The sequence below is a fragment of the Sus scrofa genome, chromosome 6 (assembly GCF_000003025.6).
Source record: "Sus scrofa isolate TJ Tabasco breed Duroc chromosome 6, Sscrofa11.1, whole genome shotgun sequence".
Taxonomy (NCBI): domain Eukaryota; kingdom Metazoa; phylum Chordata; class Mammalia; order Artiodactyla; family Suidae; genus Sus; species Sus scrofa.
This window is the reverse complement of record NC_010448.4, coordinates 27929967-27947896: the sequence shown is the minus strand read 5'-3', so window position 1 is coordinate 27947896 and position 17930 is coordinate 27929967. Positions and strand designations below refer to the sequence as shown.

General features: G+C 49.3%; 2 protein-coding genes across 9 annotated transcripts in view; one reads left to right on the top strand and one right to left on the bottom strand.

The window, feature by feature from the left end:
• Positions 1-15114, top strand: part of KCTD19 (potassium channel tetramerization domain containing 19) — a 33512-nt gene extending 18398 nt beyond the window's left edge. Inside the window, exons 3-16 of one of the 3 annotated variants that reach the window (XM_003126929.3) lie at positions 1314-1464; positions 2526-2717; positions 4171-4302; positions 5813-6023; positions 7194-7354; positions 8635-8738; positions 9200-9342; positions 9813-9896; positions 10167-10281; positions 10674-11301; positions 12582-12773; positions 12938-13092; positions 13435-13536; positions 14853-15114. In XM_003126929.3, coding sequence (XP_003126977.2) covers positions 1314-1464; positions 2526-2717; positions 4171-4302; positions 5813-6023; positions 7194-7354; positions 8635-8738; positions 9200-9342; positions 9813-9896; positions 10167-10281; positions 10674-11301; positions 12582-12773; positions 12938-13092; positions 13435-13536; positions 14853-14966 — 2484 coding nt within the window. In that variant the 3' untranslated portion in view covers positions 14967-15114. The remainder of the gene's footprint in view (positions 1-1313; positions 1465-2525; positions 2718-4170; positions 4303-5812; positions 6024-7193; positions 7355-8634; positions 8739-9199; positions 9343-9812; positions 9897-10166; positions 10282-10673; positions 11302-12581; positions 12774-12937; positions 13093-13434; positions 13537-14852) is intronic. The other 2 variants (XM_005664423.2, XM_013998242.2) reach the window with 2 other exon arrangements.
• The window catches only part of PLEKHG4 (pleckstrin homology and RhoGEF domain containing G4), an 11083-nt gene continuing 8369 nt past the window's right edge, over positions 15217-17930 (bottom strand). For 4 of the 6 annotated variants that reach the window (XM_005664425.3, XM_021094065.1, XM_021094066.1 and 1 more), the window contains 6 exons: positions 17654-17875; positions 17394-17564; positions 17142-17319; positions 16495-16611; positions 16113-16349; positions 15217-16028 (listed from right to left, as the gene is read on the bottom strand). In XM_005664425.3, coding sequence (XP_005664482.1) covers positions 15862-16028; positions 16113-16349; positions 16495-16611; positions 17142-17319; positions 17394-17564; positions 17654-17875 — 1092 coding nt within the window. In that variant the 3' untranslated portion in view covers positions 15217-15861. The remainder of the gene's footprint in view (positions 16029-16112; positions 16350-16494; positions 16612-17141; positions 17320-17393; positions 17565-17653; positions 17876-17930) is intronic. The other 2 variants (XM_021094067.1, XM_021094068.1) reach the window with 2 other exon arrangements.

Genomic DNA, 17930 nt, shown 5'->3' with positions numbered 1-17930 from the left:
TTAGAGGACTACTTTTCTAGATAGCTCCAAAACTTTCTTCGAAAAATACTATTTTCTTCTAAGGAAGGGACAGAAAATATGGGCTTGATGTTATGGTAATCTGTTCCCTGTGAAGGAATTTTGAGGGGCCCTGAGTGTGGGCAACATGAAGATACTCATCCCTGGGCTTCAATCAAGCCTACCTGGGGTGCTGCATTCCAGCCTCAGCCCACTCCTGGTCACCTGCTCCTTCAAATGGAGAAGCTCTGGACTTGGAAGACTGGGCAACTCACAATCCTTTGCCTACAACTGCCTTATCACCAAAACGGGAATGCAGACACCACATATATCTCACAGGGTTGTGTCAGCATAAACGAGCAAACATATGAGAAAGTGCTTTGAAAAGTGTGGTGCCCTGTGCTACCTCCATTTCCCTACTTAAAACCACATTCCAGGATTAGGATGAACACAAACAATAAGCAGATAACAATTATATCAGATCAAAACAGTTTTTGAACTTGAGGGGAAATGAGAGCAGAAAATCTCAAGTTTTTAATAATTAAATATAAATTACTCTTAGCATTGTTTAAGATAAATTTCTTTTTTTGCTCTTTAGGGCTGCACCTGTGCCATATGGAAGTTCCCAGGCTAGTGGTCAAATTGGAGCTGCAGCTGCTGGCCTACACCACAGCTCATGGCAATGTTGGATCCCTGACCCACTGAGCCAAGCCAGGGAATTGAACACACACCCTCATGGATACCTATTGGATTTGTTTCTGCTGTGCCACAATGGGAACTCCTAAGATAAATTTCTATTAATCAACATAAAATTATAATCCAGAAAAAACTGTTTCAAAATCAGAAAAGAGGAATTCCTGTCATGGCACAGCAGAAACGAATCTGACTAGTACATATGAGGATGTGGGTTCAATTCCTGGCCTCTCTCAGTGGGTCAGGGATCCGGCATTGCAGTGAGCTGTGGTGTAGGTCACAGACATGGCTCAGATCCCAAGTTGCTGTGGCTGTGGCATAGGTGGCAGCTGTAGCTCCGATTTGACCTGTAGCCTGGGAATTTCCATATGCCATGAGTACGGCCCTAAAAAGCAAAAAAAAAAAAAAAACAAAAAAAAAAACAGAAAAGAAATAGTCACTGTCTGACTATCAGCATATATTATAGACATAAATTTTTACATTTCTGTGTGAGTGACTCAGTTTATTTCAAAACCCTTTACCAAAGTAAGTCACATACTATTTCTCCTGGTATTTTACCCTAGAATTGGTAGATAGTTACTTGGTTTAGAATTTTCAAAGCAATAATCTTCTTTATATAACAGACTCTAGATAATCTGAAGGAAGGGAAACACCATCTACGTGTGAGGCCTGCAGACATACCTGTTGCTGAGAGAGCATCTTTGAATTACTGGCGAACATGGAAGTGTATCAGCAAACCCTCAGAATTTCCAATAAAAAGCCCAGCCTTTACAGGTATAAACACAGGCTGACCTTTTCTAAAGCCCGCACCAGCTTCCCTTTTCCTTACTCTAACAGACATAGCTTCCATCCAGAGAGTGCCCTGATTTCTGAACTAGTTCTGGGTGATTTTTCTACTTTCCTGTCACCTCCTTTGATCTTGTAATTGCCACATACCCTCTCCATGGCAGCTTTCCCACTGGAACTAAACATCCTCCTCCACGTTCATTCTTCTGCATACTGGTTTCATCTGGGCAAGTCTGGGCTGCATTCCACCCCCTCCTGGTGGTCCAGGGATTTTACCACCTTTTTTTTTTTTTTTTTTTTTTTTTTTTTTTAAATATGGAATGCTTCACAAATTTACGTGTCATCCTTGTGCAGGGGCCATGCCAATCTTCTCTCTATCGTTACAATTTTAGTATATGTGCTGCCAAAGGTAACCTCTAACACAAGGAATGTCCCCAAACTGACTGATGAATGCCTTGCAGCATAGTTGACCTCTTTGGGACAACTATGCTGCAAGGCATATGGTTTCTGATGAGTTTTGAGGTCTCAGGAGAGTCAAATGATCTATTTTACCTGTAGGTCACAGTGATTGGTTTGATCAATTAGAAAGAAAAAAAAATAGGTAACCAGTATGAATTTAAAGACTTTGAGTACATAAGCTAAAATTTCACATGTCCTACCACCCTTCAGATCTCCATGCCCTGCTCCCCACTACATTCCTGCCAAACCTGAGATTACATCTGAAAATAGAAGAAGGAGGCATTGGAGTTCCCTCTGTGGCACAATGGAATCCACGGCATATTTGCGGTGCCAGGAAGCAGATTCAATTTCCATCTAGTGCAGTGGGTTAGAGGATCCAATGTTGCCACAGGCTTGGATCTAATCCCTGGTGAGGAAATTCCATATGCCACAGGGTGGCCAGAAAAAAACAGGAGGCTTCTTGCAAGGGCCATCTCCAGGGTGATCTCTCTAACTTCCTCTGGGGCTCCTGGGTCAGTAAGAGCTCCACCTGCCTCTGAGAGCCCTGGCCTCTGGGAGGTGGTGATGCCCCTCTGTACATTCTCCTCTAGGCCTACATGATAAGGCACCTTTGGGACTCATGGATACACCACTGTTAGACACAGAAGAGGAAGTGCAGTACTGCTTCCTGCCCTTAGACCTAGTGGCCAAGTATCCAAGCCTAGTGACCGAAGACAACCTGCTGTGGCTGGCTGAGACTGTGGCCCTGATCGAGTGCGAGTGCAGCGAGTTCCGCTTCATTGGTGATTGCTCTATCCTGGGGGTTGGGGGGTTAGGGGGCAGGGGTGGGCTGATAGGGTTCATCCACCCCTGCTAACCCCACACCCCCTGGAGGCCCAGCTTGGGGCTTAGGGCCTCAGGAGCTTCCCTGGGCAGAGGTGGTGAAAGCATGACAGAGCCTTTCCTAAGGCAAGTGGTTTCCAGCATTAGACTTCCACTAGCCTCAGGACTATTTTATTCATTGTTCATTTGAGGATGGCCTGGGTGTAAAGGGGCACTGGAACTACCTGCAGTGGTGTCAGGGGCCACAAGAGTTGGTGCAAAGGGTAAAGCCCTGATCTGGACTCCAGACTGTTCTCATTGCTTTTATGCATCCAACTGGGCTCCAGACCTAAGTTCCTCTCACCATAAAATGAGAAAATTGGGTCATTTTAAAGGATGATCCGGAGTTCCCATTGTGGCTCAGCAGTAACGAACCCAATTAGTATCCATAAGGACGCTAGGTTGATCCCTGGCCCCACTCAGTGGGTTAAGGATCCAGCTTTGCCATGAGCTGGGTATAGGTCACAGATGCAGCTTGGATCCTGCATTGCTGTGGCTGTGGTGTAGCCCAGCAGCTATAGCTGTGATTCTGCCCCCTAACCTGAGAACTTCCATATGCCACAGGTTTGGTCCTAAAAAGACAAAAAAATAAATAAAGGATAATCTCTACCTGCTCTCTCTTCTGTTAAACTCAGAATAAAAGCGAAGGAGGGTGGATGGTGAAAATTTCCCCAGAATTACCGTAGAATTGTCTGCTTGAGCTAGTGGCCTAAGAAGGGATGAGATCTTCACCCTGGATAGAAGAGAGCCTCCCTCCTCCACTGCCCAGGACAGGCTCTGGTGGGGTGTTAAATGAACTGATTCCAAGAAGCTGCTGCTGCCTAAATGAATAGGGCAGGAAAACCCCAAATTGTACTGGGGCCTAAATACCTGGAACCCCAACCTTTCATATTCATAATTACCTGGAAAGTTGTCTATGATGTGCTTCTGAATCTCCAAGTTGATTCACACAGGACAGTAGCACTGGCTCCATCTCTGCCTCCCACACTGCAGTCCAGGCAGGGACAAACTGCAAGTGCCACCTGCCAGCCCAGGCTCAGCCAGGCCCTTCCTCTCTAAGCTGCAAGACAACTCCCTCTTTTGGAATGACCTGCTCTTGGGTCAAGACACAGGGTAAGTCTCAGGGCCGGTGTGCTCACCAGGAGGGCCTGGCTTTGGAGCCCTCAGGCCAGGCCATGGGAAGCCACACCCATGGACTCTTTCACCTTGAAAACCACAGAGTGAATGCTAATCTAACCAGGTATGTTTAGGAACTGTTTCGGAACAAGGAGAGCCTACAATAAGTTGCAGCACCAAAAACCTGCCAAAACCTAGACCTACAATTAGATCAGAAATAACCTTGTTAACCCATTTTGTTTCCTTTTGCTTTTCAAGTGAATTTTCTCCGCTCACAGAAGATTTTACTACCAGATAATTTCTCTAACATAGATGTATTAGAAGCCGAAGTGGAAATTCTGGAAATCCCTGAGCTCAGTGAAGCTGTGAGGTTGTACCGAATGAACATGGGTATGTCAACATGTCAACGGGGGAAACTTGCCCTCCCTTAATACCCTAGGGCAGTCTGGGCTTTAGTCAGAAAAGGTGAAAGCAAATATCTTCCCTCCCACAACCACTTTGGGCTTTGGGTGGTGGTGACAGAAGCTGGTGTTTGGGCTGACTTAAAATCTGAGAAGAGGAATTTCAGCCTGAAACCTGGTGTGCCCTCTGTATGCTCAGTCTCCCCACTGAGCTATAGGTAGCTCAGACCAGCCTGGGTGGGGAAAGGAGGCCACAAAGTCCAGAGGAGGGAGGTTGGGCCTGAGGGCAGGTTTCCCAAGGGCAGGGGAGGTCTGCCCTCCTTGTGGAAATGTCAAGCAACTAGCAACTTGTAACACCCACACCCACCTGCCACTCCCATCCTCTCTCTTCCAGGCACAGCTGGAGGGCAAGGGAAATTGTGGGCAAATTTCCCATAGTGCTTCAGTTATCCCACCCGACTCCAAATTCCCTTTCCCTTCCTACTTCAAACCCCCAGCTGGTGTGCCTGTTATGGTCTACTCCTGAAACTTCCAGTCCAGGCCCTCAAGCTCCCTGTCCAACCTCATTCCAGTTTGCTCCTCACATGTTTTTTGCCTTTCACCATCCCATTTCCCAAATCTTGCATGTCTGTGGAAGCTACTGTGCATGTTTGCAGGGACCTGGTTACCTCAGTGTGGCCTCAGCAGGCACTCCGAGAATGCATACAACTCTCTTGCATATGAAATTTGGCCTGTGCGTCACCAGAAACTTATTCCATGGGAATCAGGCCTCTCCCCTGTTTTTAGGCCCAGCTCTCCCAGCCTCCTTCTCAGGCAAATGGAGTCCTATCCTATATGGATGGGGGCAGTGGCATCCTGCAGCAGGTCTCAGAAGCCTGTCCCAGGAGCTTACAGCCCACTTTAGAGGGTGTGAGTTCAAACCCCTCCCCCAAGGGCTTCTTTCTTCAGACAACATGGGTCACTGAGAGATGAATAGAGTGGTGCCTGCTGCATAAGAGTTATGTGACGAGGGAAGGGAAGCATACCCACCCATGAGCCAGCAACACAAATAACCAATCTGAAAGTAACACTGCACAGTGTGTCTCTGGGGAAAATTCTGCCAGGAGTAACAGGCACTATGAATCCAGGAAGCCAGATATCAGGTTCTGTGCTATGGCTATCATTCTTGGATAATTAAAACAGAGCTTGGAACTAAGAAATTCATGTGGAGGCTAAATAGCTGTTATACTGAAATTTCTGAAATTCAAATGTTAGTGATAAAGCAAATTAATCCACCCCCACCCCACCTCCCAACAAATAGTCTGACTTCTAAGCCTGACTGAATATAAGAAAAATTATGCTGATTTTGAGCAGATCCAAATTTGGCTGTGCAAGGAAAGAAGCTCCTTCTAAGCCTCTTTAGTACTGATTCAAGGCAGCAGTAGGAAACAAGACCCAAAGGTTTTAATACATTTATGACCATTAGGAGTCTAGGAGTCACCCCTTTCTCTCTGGCACAGGTGGCTGTTCCCGGACTTCCTGTCCTCCTCCAAGCCCTGGGAAGGGGGGCCGCACAGCAGGCCTGGAGTCCATGAAGCCACTGTACATGATGGCACTGGGTCTGCTTGTCAAGTACCCAGACTCTGCACTGGGACAACTCCGCATCGAGAGCACACTAGATGGAAGTAGACTGTACATCACGGGGAACGGGGTCCTCTTCCAGCATGTTAAGTAAGGCCCTCCTCAGAGAACAGCTCGGTCCCACTCAGGCTGAACTTTACCTTTCTCTAGGAACCAGTCTGGGGCCCTGCCCATGAGCCAGAGAAAGCAGTGTCATTGGGTACAAGTCCATGATTTTAGCCACTCCCACCACTAGCACCAGCACCACCAAATCTAGGCCTCAGAGGAGAGGGCTGGTGTCACAGTGTAAAGTTCTAAAGGTTCAAAAGTCTCAAGCTGTTTCATATTTTCATTCTCTGCAATCCATTCCTCTGGTTTCAGCCCTGTGCTAGGTCTGAGGTAACACTCAGAGTGCTGAATATCCCCCCTACCATATTCTTCTTCCTATAGAAGTCCTCCTCTCAACCACTGGGAGGTTCACAGAACACACAGAAAGTCCAGAGCTAGGGGTGAACCTCTTCAAGCAGGGCAAGGCAGGCTTCCTGGAGGTGATACCTGGCCTTAACTTTGGAGGGATTAGCTCAGAATGTCCCCCTTAGTGCAATGAATGTCCCCCTTCTTTTATAGAAAGGTAAACAGGTTCAGAGTAGAACAATTCTCTTAGGCTCACAAAATACACTGGTATCAAAACTAAAGGTAGAAGTGGGCTTTCCTGAGCCCCTGGGGAGAGGGTCATCCAGCCCCAAACACCATCTTACTCCAGTATGTTTTTGGGACCTTTGGGGCCCACATCATCCATCTCTTCCTGAGATGTCCCACCCCGATGTCACAGAGGGCAAAGACAAGTGCCTTTGGAGGTGGGGGGCTCCCAGCTCTTTCCTGGCCATACAAGGTATCAGTAATCTCTCAAACCATGACAGGCTGTAACATAGTGACTGAAATGTTTTGGGCAGATGTTTATGGGGGCATAAATGGAGTGGCTGGGCCCTGTCCTGGATTCTGAAATCGGAGACAGGGCCTGGAGCCTTGCAATTAGTCAATTTAGAGGGTTTTGTTGAAATAGGTCAAGCTCAGCTCCAGAAGGGTGAGCCTATGTGTCCAAGTTTACCCCATTATGAGACATCTGCAGATTTCTATTTAAGTAAGGAAATGACGTTAGTGGCCACAAGCGTAAGTCAGTATTAGGTAGGGCAAGACATTCTAGACATGGAAAGTTAACAGGCTGAACTCCCTTGGGGTGCAGTGCTGAGGCTCTCTGTGACAGGCCTTTCCTCTGGGCAGGAACTGGCTGGGCACTTGCCGGCTGCCCCTGACGGAGACCATTTCTGAGGTGTATGAGCTCTGTGCCTTCCTGGACAAGAGGGACCTCACCTATGAGCCAGTGAAAGTGGCTCTGAAGACTCATCTGGAGCCAAGGACTCTGGCACCTATGGATGTATTCAGTAAATAAAGAAGCTTCTGAGTTTGAATTCAGCATCAGAGGAGGGTCTAGGGGATCAGAGAGGAAAGATGAGGCTGGCCAGAGCCAGGGACTATAGATGAAACAGGAAAGGAAGACTAAACTAACATTTGTGGGTTTCACCTAAAAGGAAACTTTCATATTAGGTGACTGCTCCACACCCCAGGCCCACCCCAAGTATCCTGAAGAATTACAGGCTGAGTAGTGCAGACTCACCCAATGAGGGCCGCCTGGGTCCCCAAGGGCATGCCTGATCAGGCTCTGAGAGCTGATGCTGTGCTCATTTGGTCCCCACAGCCAACCAGGAAAGAATGGACCCTGGGTCCATTTAACAGAAGAAGCAGAGGCTCAGGGAGGTAACTTGATCACATTACAAGATCATGGTCAAGCTGGGATTTGAATCTCAGTCTGAAGTCAATGTGTTTCACCAGCTGCATATAACTGTTTACTAACAAAAAGTGTTTTAGGTCAGTTTATGCTATATTACTATCATTCAGCATCATTCAGTATTTATTTGAGCACCTACCATATATCATGATGGTAGGTAACACTAGGGTTGAGAGAGCAAAACAGAATCAGTCTCTGTCTTCATAGGATTCACAATCTAATTATATATTTCTTGGTTAGATAATCTACTTATATACCCTTCACTCATTACAAAGCTCATTAGAAACTGGTTCTCAAATACCAGAACAAAGTCTATGCCTAGTCACCCCCAGGAAAAGGGCTCTGAGTTTATCTTCCCAAAATAAAGCCCCATTTTCCAGACATGCCTTGAGGCTTGGTCTATGTAGAAATGACAGTGATTTGATAAGAGGCTGGCTCCATATATATGCCAAACCATAAGCACAAATATACAGAGGGACTCCTGGCTCCCATGTGAGTGTCCACATGGAAAATTACATACCCAAGATATAGCCAGCCAGAAACCAGAGGCAGTTAGCAATGTAGGTAGAAAGGAACATCAGCTTTCTTGGGAGAGGTGGGCCAGGGGAAGAACGTTAGTGCCCTTGGGATTGGTGACCCTCCCCCCAACCCAGAGACACCAGCTGACCCTCCAAGCTGTGTTCTAAACTCACCTCACCACCCAGGAAACCATATGGTGAGCCACAGGCAAGGTTGGCGTCAGGGATTTCTGCTGCTCTCAGAGTAGGCAAGAGAATATGATGGAAGTCTTAACATGTAATATACATTCTTAACCAAATGCCCTACCTAATTTCCCTTATAGCCATGTGATGTGTTCCTTCTCCTTGGTTTCCTTAGATGAGGAGTGGATGGCAGAAATCACTGTGTATTCTCCCCAACAGATCATCAGAGTTTATGTTGGAAGCCACTGGTATGCAACCACCCTGCAGACCCTGCTAAAGGTATTGCTGTTCTGAGGCTGCCCTCTCCTCCCTTTGGCTTTTGCGGTTGAGCTGCTTTGGAGCCTGTCACCTGACCCTCCTCCAGCACCTGCTTAGAACAAGGACCTTCCCCCTGCTCCATGGCCCAAAGTGCTCTTATTGTATAAGCAGCATGCTGAGAGGGCCTTCAGGAGTCTGGCTAGGAAGGAGGCCAGTCTGAGGGGCCTGGACCAAGCAGGAGATGGGGTGAGGTTCCAAATACGTTGATAGAGAGTGGTCTAGGAGCCAGAAACCTTGAGGTAGAGATTATGTGCTTCTCCCTGGATATGCTGCTCCCCATTATGGCTCCTTGTGGCTGATGAGATAGGGAGAACAATGGCTCTAGAATGGCTGGGAAAATAAAAAAAGAACTGACCTACCCCTTAATAAGGATGTGGCCCTTTAACAAACTAACAAAGACTCCGGTGTCCAACTCCTTGCAGTATCCAGAACTGCTGTCCAACCCTCAGAGAGTTTACTGGATCACATATGGACAGACCCTGCTGATCCATGGGGATGGCCAAATGTTCCGACACGTTCTCAACTTCCTGAGACTTGGCAAACTGTTTTTACCATCTGAATTTAAGTGAGTGAAGGAAGGGAGTTCCCGTTGTGGCTCAGTGGTTAACGAATCTGACTAGGAACCATGAGGGTGTGAGTTCAATCCCTGGCCTTGCTCAGTGGGTTAAGGATCCGGCGATGCCGTGAGCTGTGGTGTAGGTTGCAGACGCAGCTCGGATCCCGAGATGCTGTGGCTCTGGCGTAGGCCGGTGGCTACACCTCCAATTAGACCCCCAGCCTGGGAACCTCCATATGCTGCGGGAGCGGCCCAAGAAATGGCAAAAAGACAAAAAAAAAAAAAAGTGAGTGGAGGAAGGAAATCATATGATAGCCCATCCCTTTGCAACAAGGAAACTTAAGTTTGTAGCCTCAGAAAGGAGGTTATATTATTTCCAACATTTAAATTGCTGTTTAAGGCAGCAGGCCTGGAGACTTATATCCCCATCCACACTCTCACCCCAGATGCCCAGTCAGCTATCTCTTTGTCATTTGCAGGGAATGGCCCCTTCTCTGCCAGGAGGTGGAGGAGTACCGCATCCCATCCCTCTCAGAAGCCCTTGTCCAATGTGAGGCATACAAGTAAGGAAACTGCTCCTGACATCATGTTCTAAAGCTTGTACTTTTATATTCCTCTTGAGAATCCTGTCCTAAGTCTCACCTCCCAGTAGGACCTGTCCTCCTTGGGGTGAAGGGGTGAAGCAGGCCCAGGATTAGCCAGTGACCTAAGCAAAATCCTTTAAAGCAACTTCTCTCCTGTTATCTAAAGTTAATTCCCAGCCAAAGGGCAGACTTAGTCGATGGACTAGTGGAAGCTTCTGCTCACTAACCAAACCATCTTGGAGTCTGCAGGTCATGGATCCAGGAGAAAGAATCTGAAAATGAAGAAGCGTTTCCCATCAGGAGGCTGCACATGGTGACAGAAGGGCAAGGGTCACTGGTAGAGTTCAGTAGAGATGCCAAAGAAGTAAGTTCCAGCCTTCTTTGGTTTGGAAGTGTGAGTACCAGCACAGAGCTCAGGGAGCAAACCCCACTACTGTGAGACATGGCAAAATGAAAGAACAGGGCCTACATGGCTCCTAACATAGTGACTAGTTTCTAAGTCTTGAAGGAGACACAAGGAAGTGCTGGGTGTATGTGCTCTGGGATGCTAATATATCCCTTTGGAGTGAGAAAGGCCCTTGGGCAGGGTACCACCCCCACTTGAACAGAGCAAAGCTCAAATTGCAGACCCATGTTGGGAATGGGATTGTTCTGTATGCTCAAGTGAAGTCTTAGAGACCAAGCTTTTTAGATCTTAGTTAAGGCTTTGATATGGAAGCACAGTATGCTCAGAGCTGCTGTGTTCTCCCTCCCCAGACCACAGCTTGCATGCCTATGGAGTTCCAAGACGGCAGTGACAGGACTCCATGGAACAAAGCCAAGGGGACCCCGGCCAGGTCCAGCCAGATGGAGGAGACTGAGCAGTACTCCCGCACAATCCAGGTGTCCTTGTGCGGAGGGGCAAAGAGGGCAAGCAATCCCAGCACATACTCACACTGCCCTGGCCTGTGTGCCAACCCTAGACACTGGGGGGCCCACCCTGAAAGTCCTCCCACGAAGAAGTGCACCACAGTCAACCTCACACAGAAATCTGAAACTAAAGACCCTCCTGTCACCCCCATGCAAAAACTCATCTCCCTGGTGAGGGAATGGGACATGGTCAATTACAAACAGTGGGAATTCCAGCCACTGCCAGCCCCCCGGAGCAGCTCCTTGGAGGAGCCCACCCTGCAACTCCCCTCAGGAAATGAGGCTGTTTCCCATCCCACCACCTCAGCTTCCTGGAAAGGCCACTCCACAGCCTCAGAGAAGGACCCCGGCCCACAGGCAGGAACTGGAGCTGGAGCCAAAGACAAGGGGCCAGAGCCAACCTTTAAGCCATACTTCCCTATGAAAAGAGCTGTCACCCTGAAGGGCTGGGGCAAGCAGAGGCCAAAGGAGAGAGGTGAGTCCTGTCCCATCCTTGACATAGGTCTCATTTATAAGAGAGAAGGCGTACCTTGGCCAAGACCACAGAGTGAGTGACTAGAACCTGGCATTCAATTATGCCAAACAGAAAACAGAAATGCACGCTAGCATTGCTTGGGAGCTTGAGAGACCACAGAAGGCATATGGAAGGAGGTGCCTGTAAAGTGACAGGAACACAAAAGAGGCTGGGGTCTGACAAGTCAGCAGGCAAAGGAAGAAGCCTCAGGTGCTTATGGTCTAGCACCTGGAGGCTAGGCTTAACATGAAGTAATAGGACGTAAGGCTGAAGACATAAGGAATCAGGACAGGTCTTATAGGTCAAGTTCAGGACCTAGCACTTTGTTCTGATCCTAAGGGGAGCAGACAGCCACTGAAGCATTCTAAACAAGGGAGCAAGCTGTCAGGTGTGCATTTAGAAAGCTTGTTCCAGGGCCTGAGGAAATGCAGCAGCAGGTAAACGTTAGAAGTGTCAAGATCATTCCAGGTTAGGTTAGGCAGTTAGAAGAAGCAGGAAAGGATCAGGCCAAGGAAGAGGCAGGTTTCTAGTTCGGGTGATTGCAAAGGGTGGACAGTTACTGAAGTGGGAAGAACAGGAAGAGTAGGACTTGGGGAAAAGGATACACTGTGTTTGAGGTACTAAGGGGCAATCAAAGGGAGAAGTCCAGGAGACAGGACAGTATATAGGGACTGGGCTCAACGGAGAGGTGTGTGTGTGTGTGGTGGAAAGTAGAGCAGCCCAGGGAAGTAGACTGAGAACTGCTATGACGGACAGTTTCCTCTGCTCCCTCAAAGTCCTTCCTGGAGTATTTTGTCCCTTTCCCTTTTAGTGGCTTGGGCCCTGCATAGAGGGGCCTTCTTGGGCCCCATGTGCAAGCCCCAAGTTAGTCTGTCAGGCATAATCTTCAGAGTGGGCATGCATGAACAACTCCCCCCAGAAAACTCCCCTCATAATTTTACATTTCTAGTCCCCAGATGGGTTGTTATTAGCTTTATTTAATATCAGTCCTAGTTCAGCAGGAATTTGGAAAGTTCCTTGAAGTTCTAGAATTTAGGATCTGCCTTGCAGTGATTCCAGGGCAATGAAGAGAGGAAAGCCAGAACATGTCCCTGCTAGCCCAGGGCCACTTCTGAGAAGCTGCAGGCAGCAACTGCTGGAAGGCTGGTGACTGACTGTACTCATCTGTTGCCAGAGGTCTCCTCCCTGCTTGGGCTCTGAGGTGGCTTAAGGAAAGACCTCTCACCACTGTGTTTTCACAGCAAGTCCTGCTCCTGAGCAGTCTCTGCCTGAGGCCAGTGAGGTGGACAGCACAGGAGTCATTCTCAAAGTTACCCACCCCCCTGTGGTGGGTAGCGATGGCTCCTGCATGTTTTTTGAGGACAGCATCATCTACACCACACAGATGGACAACCTCAGGCACATGCCACCCACAGCCAGCCCCCAGCCCCAAGGTAAGGCTTTGGAGCCATGTCTCGCCCTGGCTTCTTTACAGATGCCCACACCCCTGCCTGGGGTACTGCAGGGACATATCATCTCCTTTGGAAGCTCTTATTCCAGGCTGGTTCCAAGGCCCTAACCATGGCAGATGTGGCCACATCCACTCTCTCCTCCACAGAGGTGACCTTCCTGAGCTTCTCTCTGTCCTGGGAAGAGATGTTCTATGCACAAAAATGTCACCGTTTCCTGACTGACATCATTCTGGATTCCATCAGGCAAAAGGACCCCAAAGCCATCACAGCCAAGGTGGTCTCCCTGGCCAACCGGCTGTGGGTATGTGTGATAGGCCCCAGGACCTGTTCCTTCTCCACTGTCCCCTTGCCTCCACAGTAACTGGTGCGAGGCAAGAGGAAGCAAGCCAGAATTGGGGGGGTGGGGTGGAGTAAGGGGACTAGTCAGGGGCAGAAGAGTGGCAAGAATGTTAGGGACAGAAAGACAGGGCAGCATCATCTAGACCGAGCTTTGGACCAGAGGCAGAAATGACAGTATCCCCTGACCTCTGGCTCCTGCAATCCCAGGGAAGTCCTTTCTCTGCATCCCACTCAGAGAAGATGGGAGCAAACATGTGTCAGGCAGCTGCCTCCAGCCCTGCCTGACTGTGGACTCTTCTGGCAGACCCTGCACATCAGCCCCAAGCAGTTTGTGGTGGATTTGCTGGCCATCACTGGCTTCAAGGATGACCGGCACACCCAAGAACGCCTGTACAGCTGGGTGGAGGTGAGGGCCACCTGCATCCCCCTGGGAATGGCAGCCCTCTGGATGCCTCAGAGAGACACTGTTTTGCTGCATGAGAGCCAGGCCAGCACTGTCCAGAAGTCAAAATTCTAGTCCCTTGCCCCAGGGAGGGAGAAAAAAAAATGGCTGAAATTAACCAGTCTAGAGTGGTCAAAAGACAGTATTCAGGCCACTGGTTCTTTTAGTTTTCCTCCAATGGTACCAGTCTAGCCTTCATCAGTAATAATCTTGACCATGTTTGGGGAAGCACATCATGAGCCCAAGGTTTTGGAGTGCTGAAAGCAGAGAAACTACTGGGAGTCAGACCTTTTATTTATTTTTTATTTTTTTCGCCTTTTTGCCATTTCTTAGGCCACTCCTGAGGCATATGGAGGTTCCCAGGGTCGAATCGGAGCTGTAGCCACCAGCCTACGGCAGAGCCACAGCAATACGGGATCTGAGCCAAATCTGCAACCTACACCACAGCTCACGGCAACACCGGATCCTTAACCCACTGAGCAAGGCCAGGGATCGAACCCGCAACCTCATGGTTCCTTGTCAGATTCGTTAACCACTGAGCCAAGACAGGAACTCCTCAGACATTTTAAACAAGGATACCAACTTCACCTTCTTAGCCATGATGTCCTTACTTTTGTACATTCCTTTTGCACTTAAGCTGCTTTAGTTTTTTTTTTTTTTTTTTTTTGTCCTTTTAGGGCCACACCCATGGCATATGGAGGTTCCCAGCCTAGGGGTCCAATCAGAGCTGTAGCTGCCGGCCTACGCCAGAGCCACAGCAACAAAGCTGCTTTAGTTTTTACAAAGAAAAAGAAAATATTCAATAAGGGCAAAGAAATGACCCAGGTTTTTTGTTTTTTGATTCCTTAAAATAATTTTAGCATTCAATTTTTATTTTAACATTGTAGGTGAAAAAGATTTAGCTAATTTTTCATTAATCTAGTATTTCGATAATCAAGTACATTACTATAACCCCTTTCACCATAAACATAATAGTCACCATAAACACTAGCTTCTACCTAGTCTGTTGATTGGAAAGTAAAGTCAGCATCTACAACTAGAAAGGGGAAAACCAGTGGCAGGAAATATTCATTTTTTGATTCTCTGGTTATTCTTTTCTGTTCCCTGGTAGTCACTCCTAGCCACAGGTCTGTGAGATGCCTTCAGGCAGAACTGAACCCAAAAGCATCAACTGCCCTTGCCCTGCCCATGGCCCGACCCAGATGGCCCGACCCATCCACACAAAGCTAGAGTAGGCAACCAGCCACAAAGTCAGGAATAAGCCTAGCCTTTCCTTCTAGCTCACGCTGCCTTTCGCCAGGAAATACAGCCGTTGTGTGGACCTGCTCATCCAGAGGGGCCTGTCTAGGTCTGTCTCTTACTCTGTCCTGAGCAAGTACTTACAAGAGGGCTAAGGTGCCCAGAGATGCTGCCCCGACATACACCACCCTACCAACAAGATTCTTTTTAACCGGGGACATCCACAAAATGCATTTGCCCATCCAAGGGTGTGTATCAGTTTATTTTTTATTATAAACAAATAAAGAATAAGTCACAAGTCAAGGACCTGTACTCCATCTCTGAGATACCAAAGATCTTACAATCAGTGAAATAATCTTAAACAACTCTAACTGAAAGCTATGCAGAAAGCATTGAGTCAGAATAACCAATGTGACCCAGGAAAGAAGGGGCTGGGCTTGAAAAGTCAGGGAAGGCAAGAGTCCAATAGGAATGAGCATGCCCCTAAGTTTGGGGAGCTTGGCTATGAGACCAGGGGCTGGGAAGCAGTGGCTGGGAACCCACCTGTGTCCATCCTGAGAGGTGGGGCAGCCCAGTCACTACCAGAGTCACTTGATGCCCCATCTGCCTAAAGCATGGGAACAAACGTTCACCCTCTGCTCTGGGTGGGAGCAACTGGGGGGAGCTGGAGACAGAAGAAGGGGACAGGAGGCCAGGAGCCAAGGACTGGGGGCTCATTTTGGCCCTGTAGCCAGAATCTCCTAGAGAGGTCCCTGCTGGTCTGTCCAATTGACCCAGACATCAGAAAAGATAATCAATAGGACTGTGTATGTAGGCTGGAGGCAACCCAGGTGCCAACCATGGCTTGGTCACAGCAGATCCTGAAAGAGGTGATATTCCTTGGATCTATAGACGCCTGGATCCACTGACCGCCTCTAAGCCTGGGCTCAGACCTGTGGTGCCAAGCTAGGCATGAATAATTATTTCCCGAGCTCGGGGTCCTGGCGGGGTCTCTGAGAAATGACTTTGACCACCCCCTCATTTCTATCTAAGGGCAAGGCAGCCATAGGCCTAGGTGGGGCTGAGGAAGGGCTGGTGGGTATAAAGTAAAATGGAACTCACATAGGACAAGTCTTCCAGGCCCCTGCCCAGGGTCTGCCCTGACATACAGCTGCTGTCTGAGCCACTGGAGCCACTGGCTGATGGGCACTGGGACAAGACTTCTGAGTCCTCAGGAGCTAGGAAAGATTAGGTGAGCTGTCAGGAGGGGAGGCCCAGATAACAAGCCATGCCCTCCTGCCTCTGGCCAACCCCAGACCTACTCAAAGATGGCTGGCTGCCCAGCTCGGCTTCAGCCTCCAGTACTGCTTCCTCTGGGAAGCTGGTGGAATACAGGGGCCAGCAGAAGTCCAGAATCGCCGGGTCTCTATACAGATGCAGGTTGAGGGACCCCAGTACAGAGCAAGAGGCAGGGTCTCCAGGAAGGGAGTTTGAGGCCCCCAGGTAGGGGCTGTCACAGTCAAATGGGACCACAGCAATGGAGGCACGAGAGCGAACTTCTGCATGAAAAAGAGGGTCAGGCTGGGTCAGGCCAGAGCCCAGCTGGGCCAAGGTCTGGAGGCGAACACCAGCTAAGGCTGAGAGAGGTCCATGTTGCCTCCTGTGCAGCTCTCCCCTCCCCACCCCCTGCAGCCTGACTGCTACCTCGGCACTTCAGAATATAATTGATGGTGCGGTCGTTGATAGCTTCTTCACTGGGTGCAATATCCCGGAAGGCCTTGTTCCCCACACCCATGGACACCATCTCAGCCATGCGCACTTCTGGGAGGACAGTGAACATCTGGATATCAGCCAGGCCCTTTATCTACCCTTCCCCCTTACATAAGTCTCTCCTATCCACCCATAGCCAGCACACTGTCCTGGGCACTGAGCCTTTCTGGTGCCAGACTCTCTCTTCCCAACAATTCCATGGACAAGCGTCACAATTCTCCTTTTAGAGGTAAGACCTCTTACTACTGCAGCTGTGGCACAGGCCAAAGCTGCAGCTCAGATTCAATCCCTGGCCAGGAACTTCCATGTACCATGGTGAGGCCAAAATAAGTAAATAAGCAAATAAATAAAATAGACATGAGGCCTCTAATACTCAGAAGTTAATGCTGTGTCCACAGTCTGAGACAGTGACAGCAAGACTACCTGACTTTGGAGTACTTAACCCTGGATGGGTTGCTGCTGATGGACCTTTTCCCTTCTCACAAGTGCTTCCAGGTCCCTAGGTCCTCCCTGGGGCCCTTCTGGGACGACATAAGCTCTCCGAGGAGGGGAATGTGGGGTGTAATGGGCAGGGAACCTACCCTTGTTGTGGAGAGCCTGCCTCCAGAGCAGGCGGGAGATGTCAGCTGTCCAAGCCTGCTTGGTGGCCAAGTTGGCAGCTTGTAGTACAAAGGTGTCCTTGGCCTTGCAACGGCGGAACCAGATCTCAAAGCGCAGGTTGCTATCCCCACAGCATTCAGTGAGGCCAAGGTCTGCCATCTGTGCGGGCAGGAGAAGGGCTTGGTGAAGCATGGGGAGTGTGGGGGGAGCAGGGAGGGGTTGGGTCAGCCTACCTTGAAGGAGCGCTTGTAGGCGAATATGTCAATGCCTGCAGGTCCTCGGCGAGGCTTGCTGAAGAGCAGCAGCTCCTCAAAGAGGAAAATGCGACGCAGGGACTTGTGGCGCCCAGCACGCACCATGAACTCATCCTGTCGGACCAACTGCCCTTGTTCCTTGAGGTTGACCTGTCAGATTGGGGCTCAGTGGGTGCCCCACCTCTTCTGCCCCCTCCCTTCACACCTGCCCCTGCCCACCATGCCCTAGAATGACTCACATCACAGCCCTGGATGGCATCCATGGCTAACAAGTCATTGCCATGTCTCAGCTGGAAGCGCACAAGACTCTGGGCAGCCCGCAGGGCACTCAGCTCCTGCACAGCACCCCCACAGGCCCGCGCCAGCTCCTGCAGCAGCAGCGCATACTTGCTCATGCGCTGGATGGGCTTCAGCAGGTAGGAGGCCAAGTCCAAGTGGTCCCCCAGTGCTTGCTGCTTGTCCTGCCAGGTGCGTGGGAGACCATCAGGGGGCTTCAGGTTATTTACTCCATTCCCC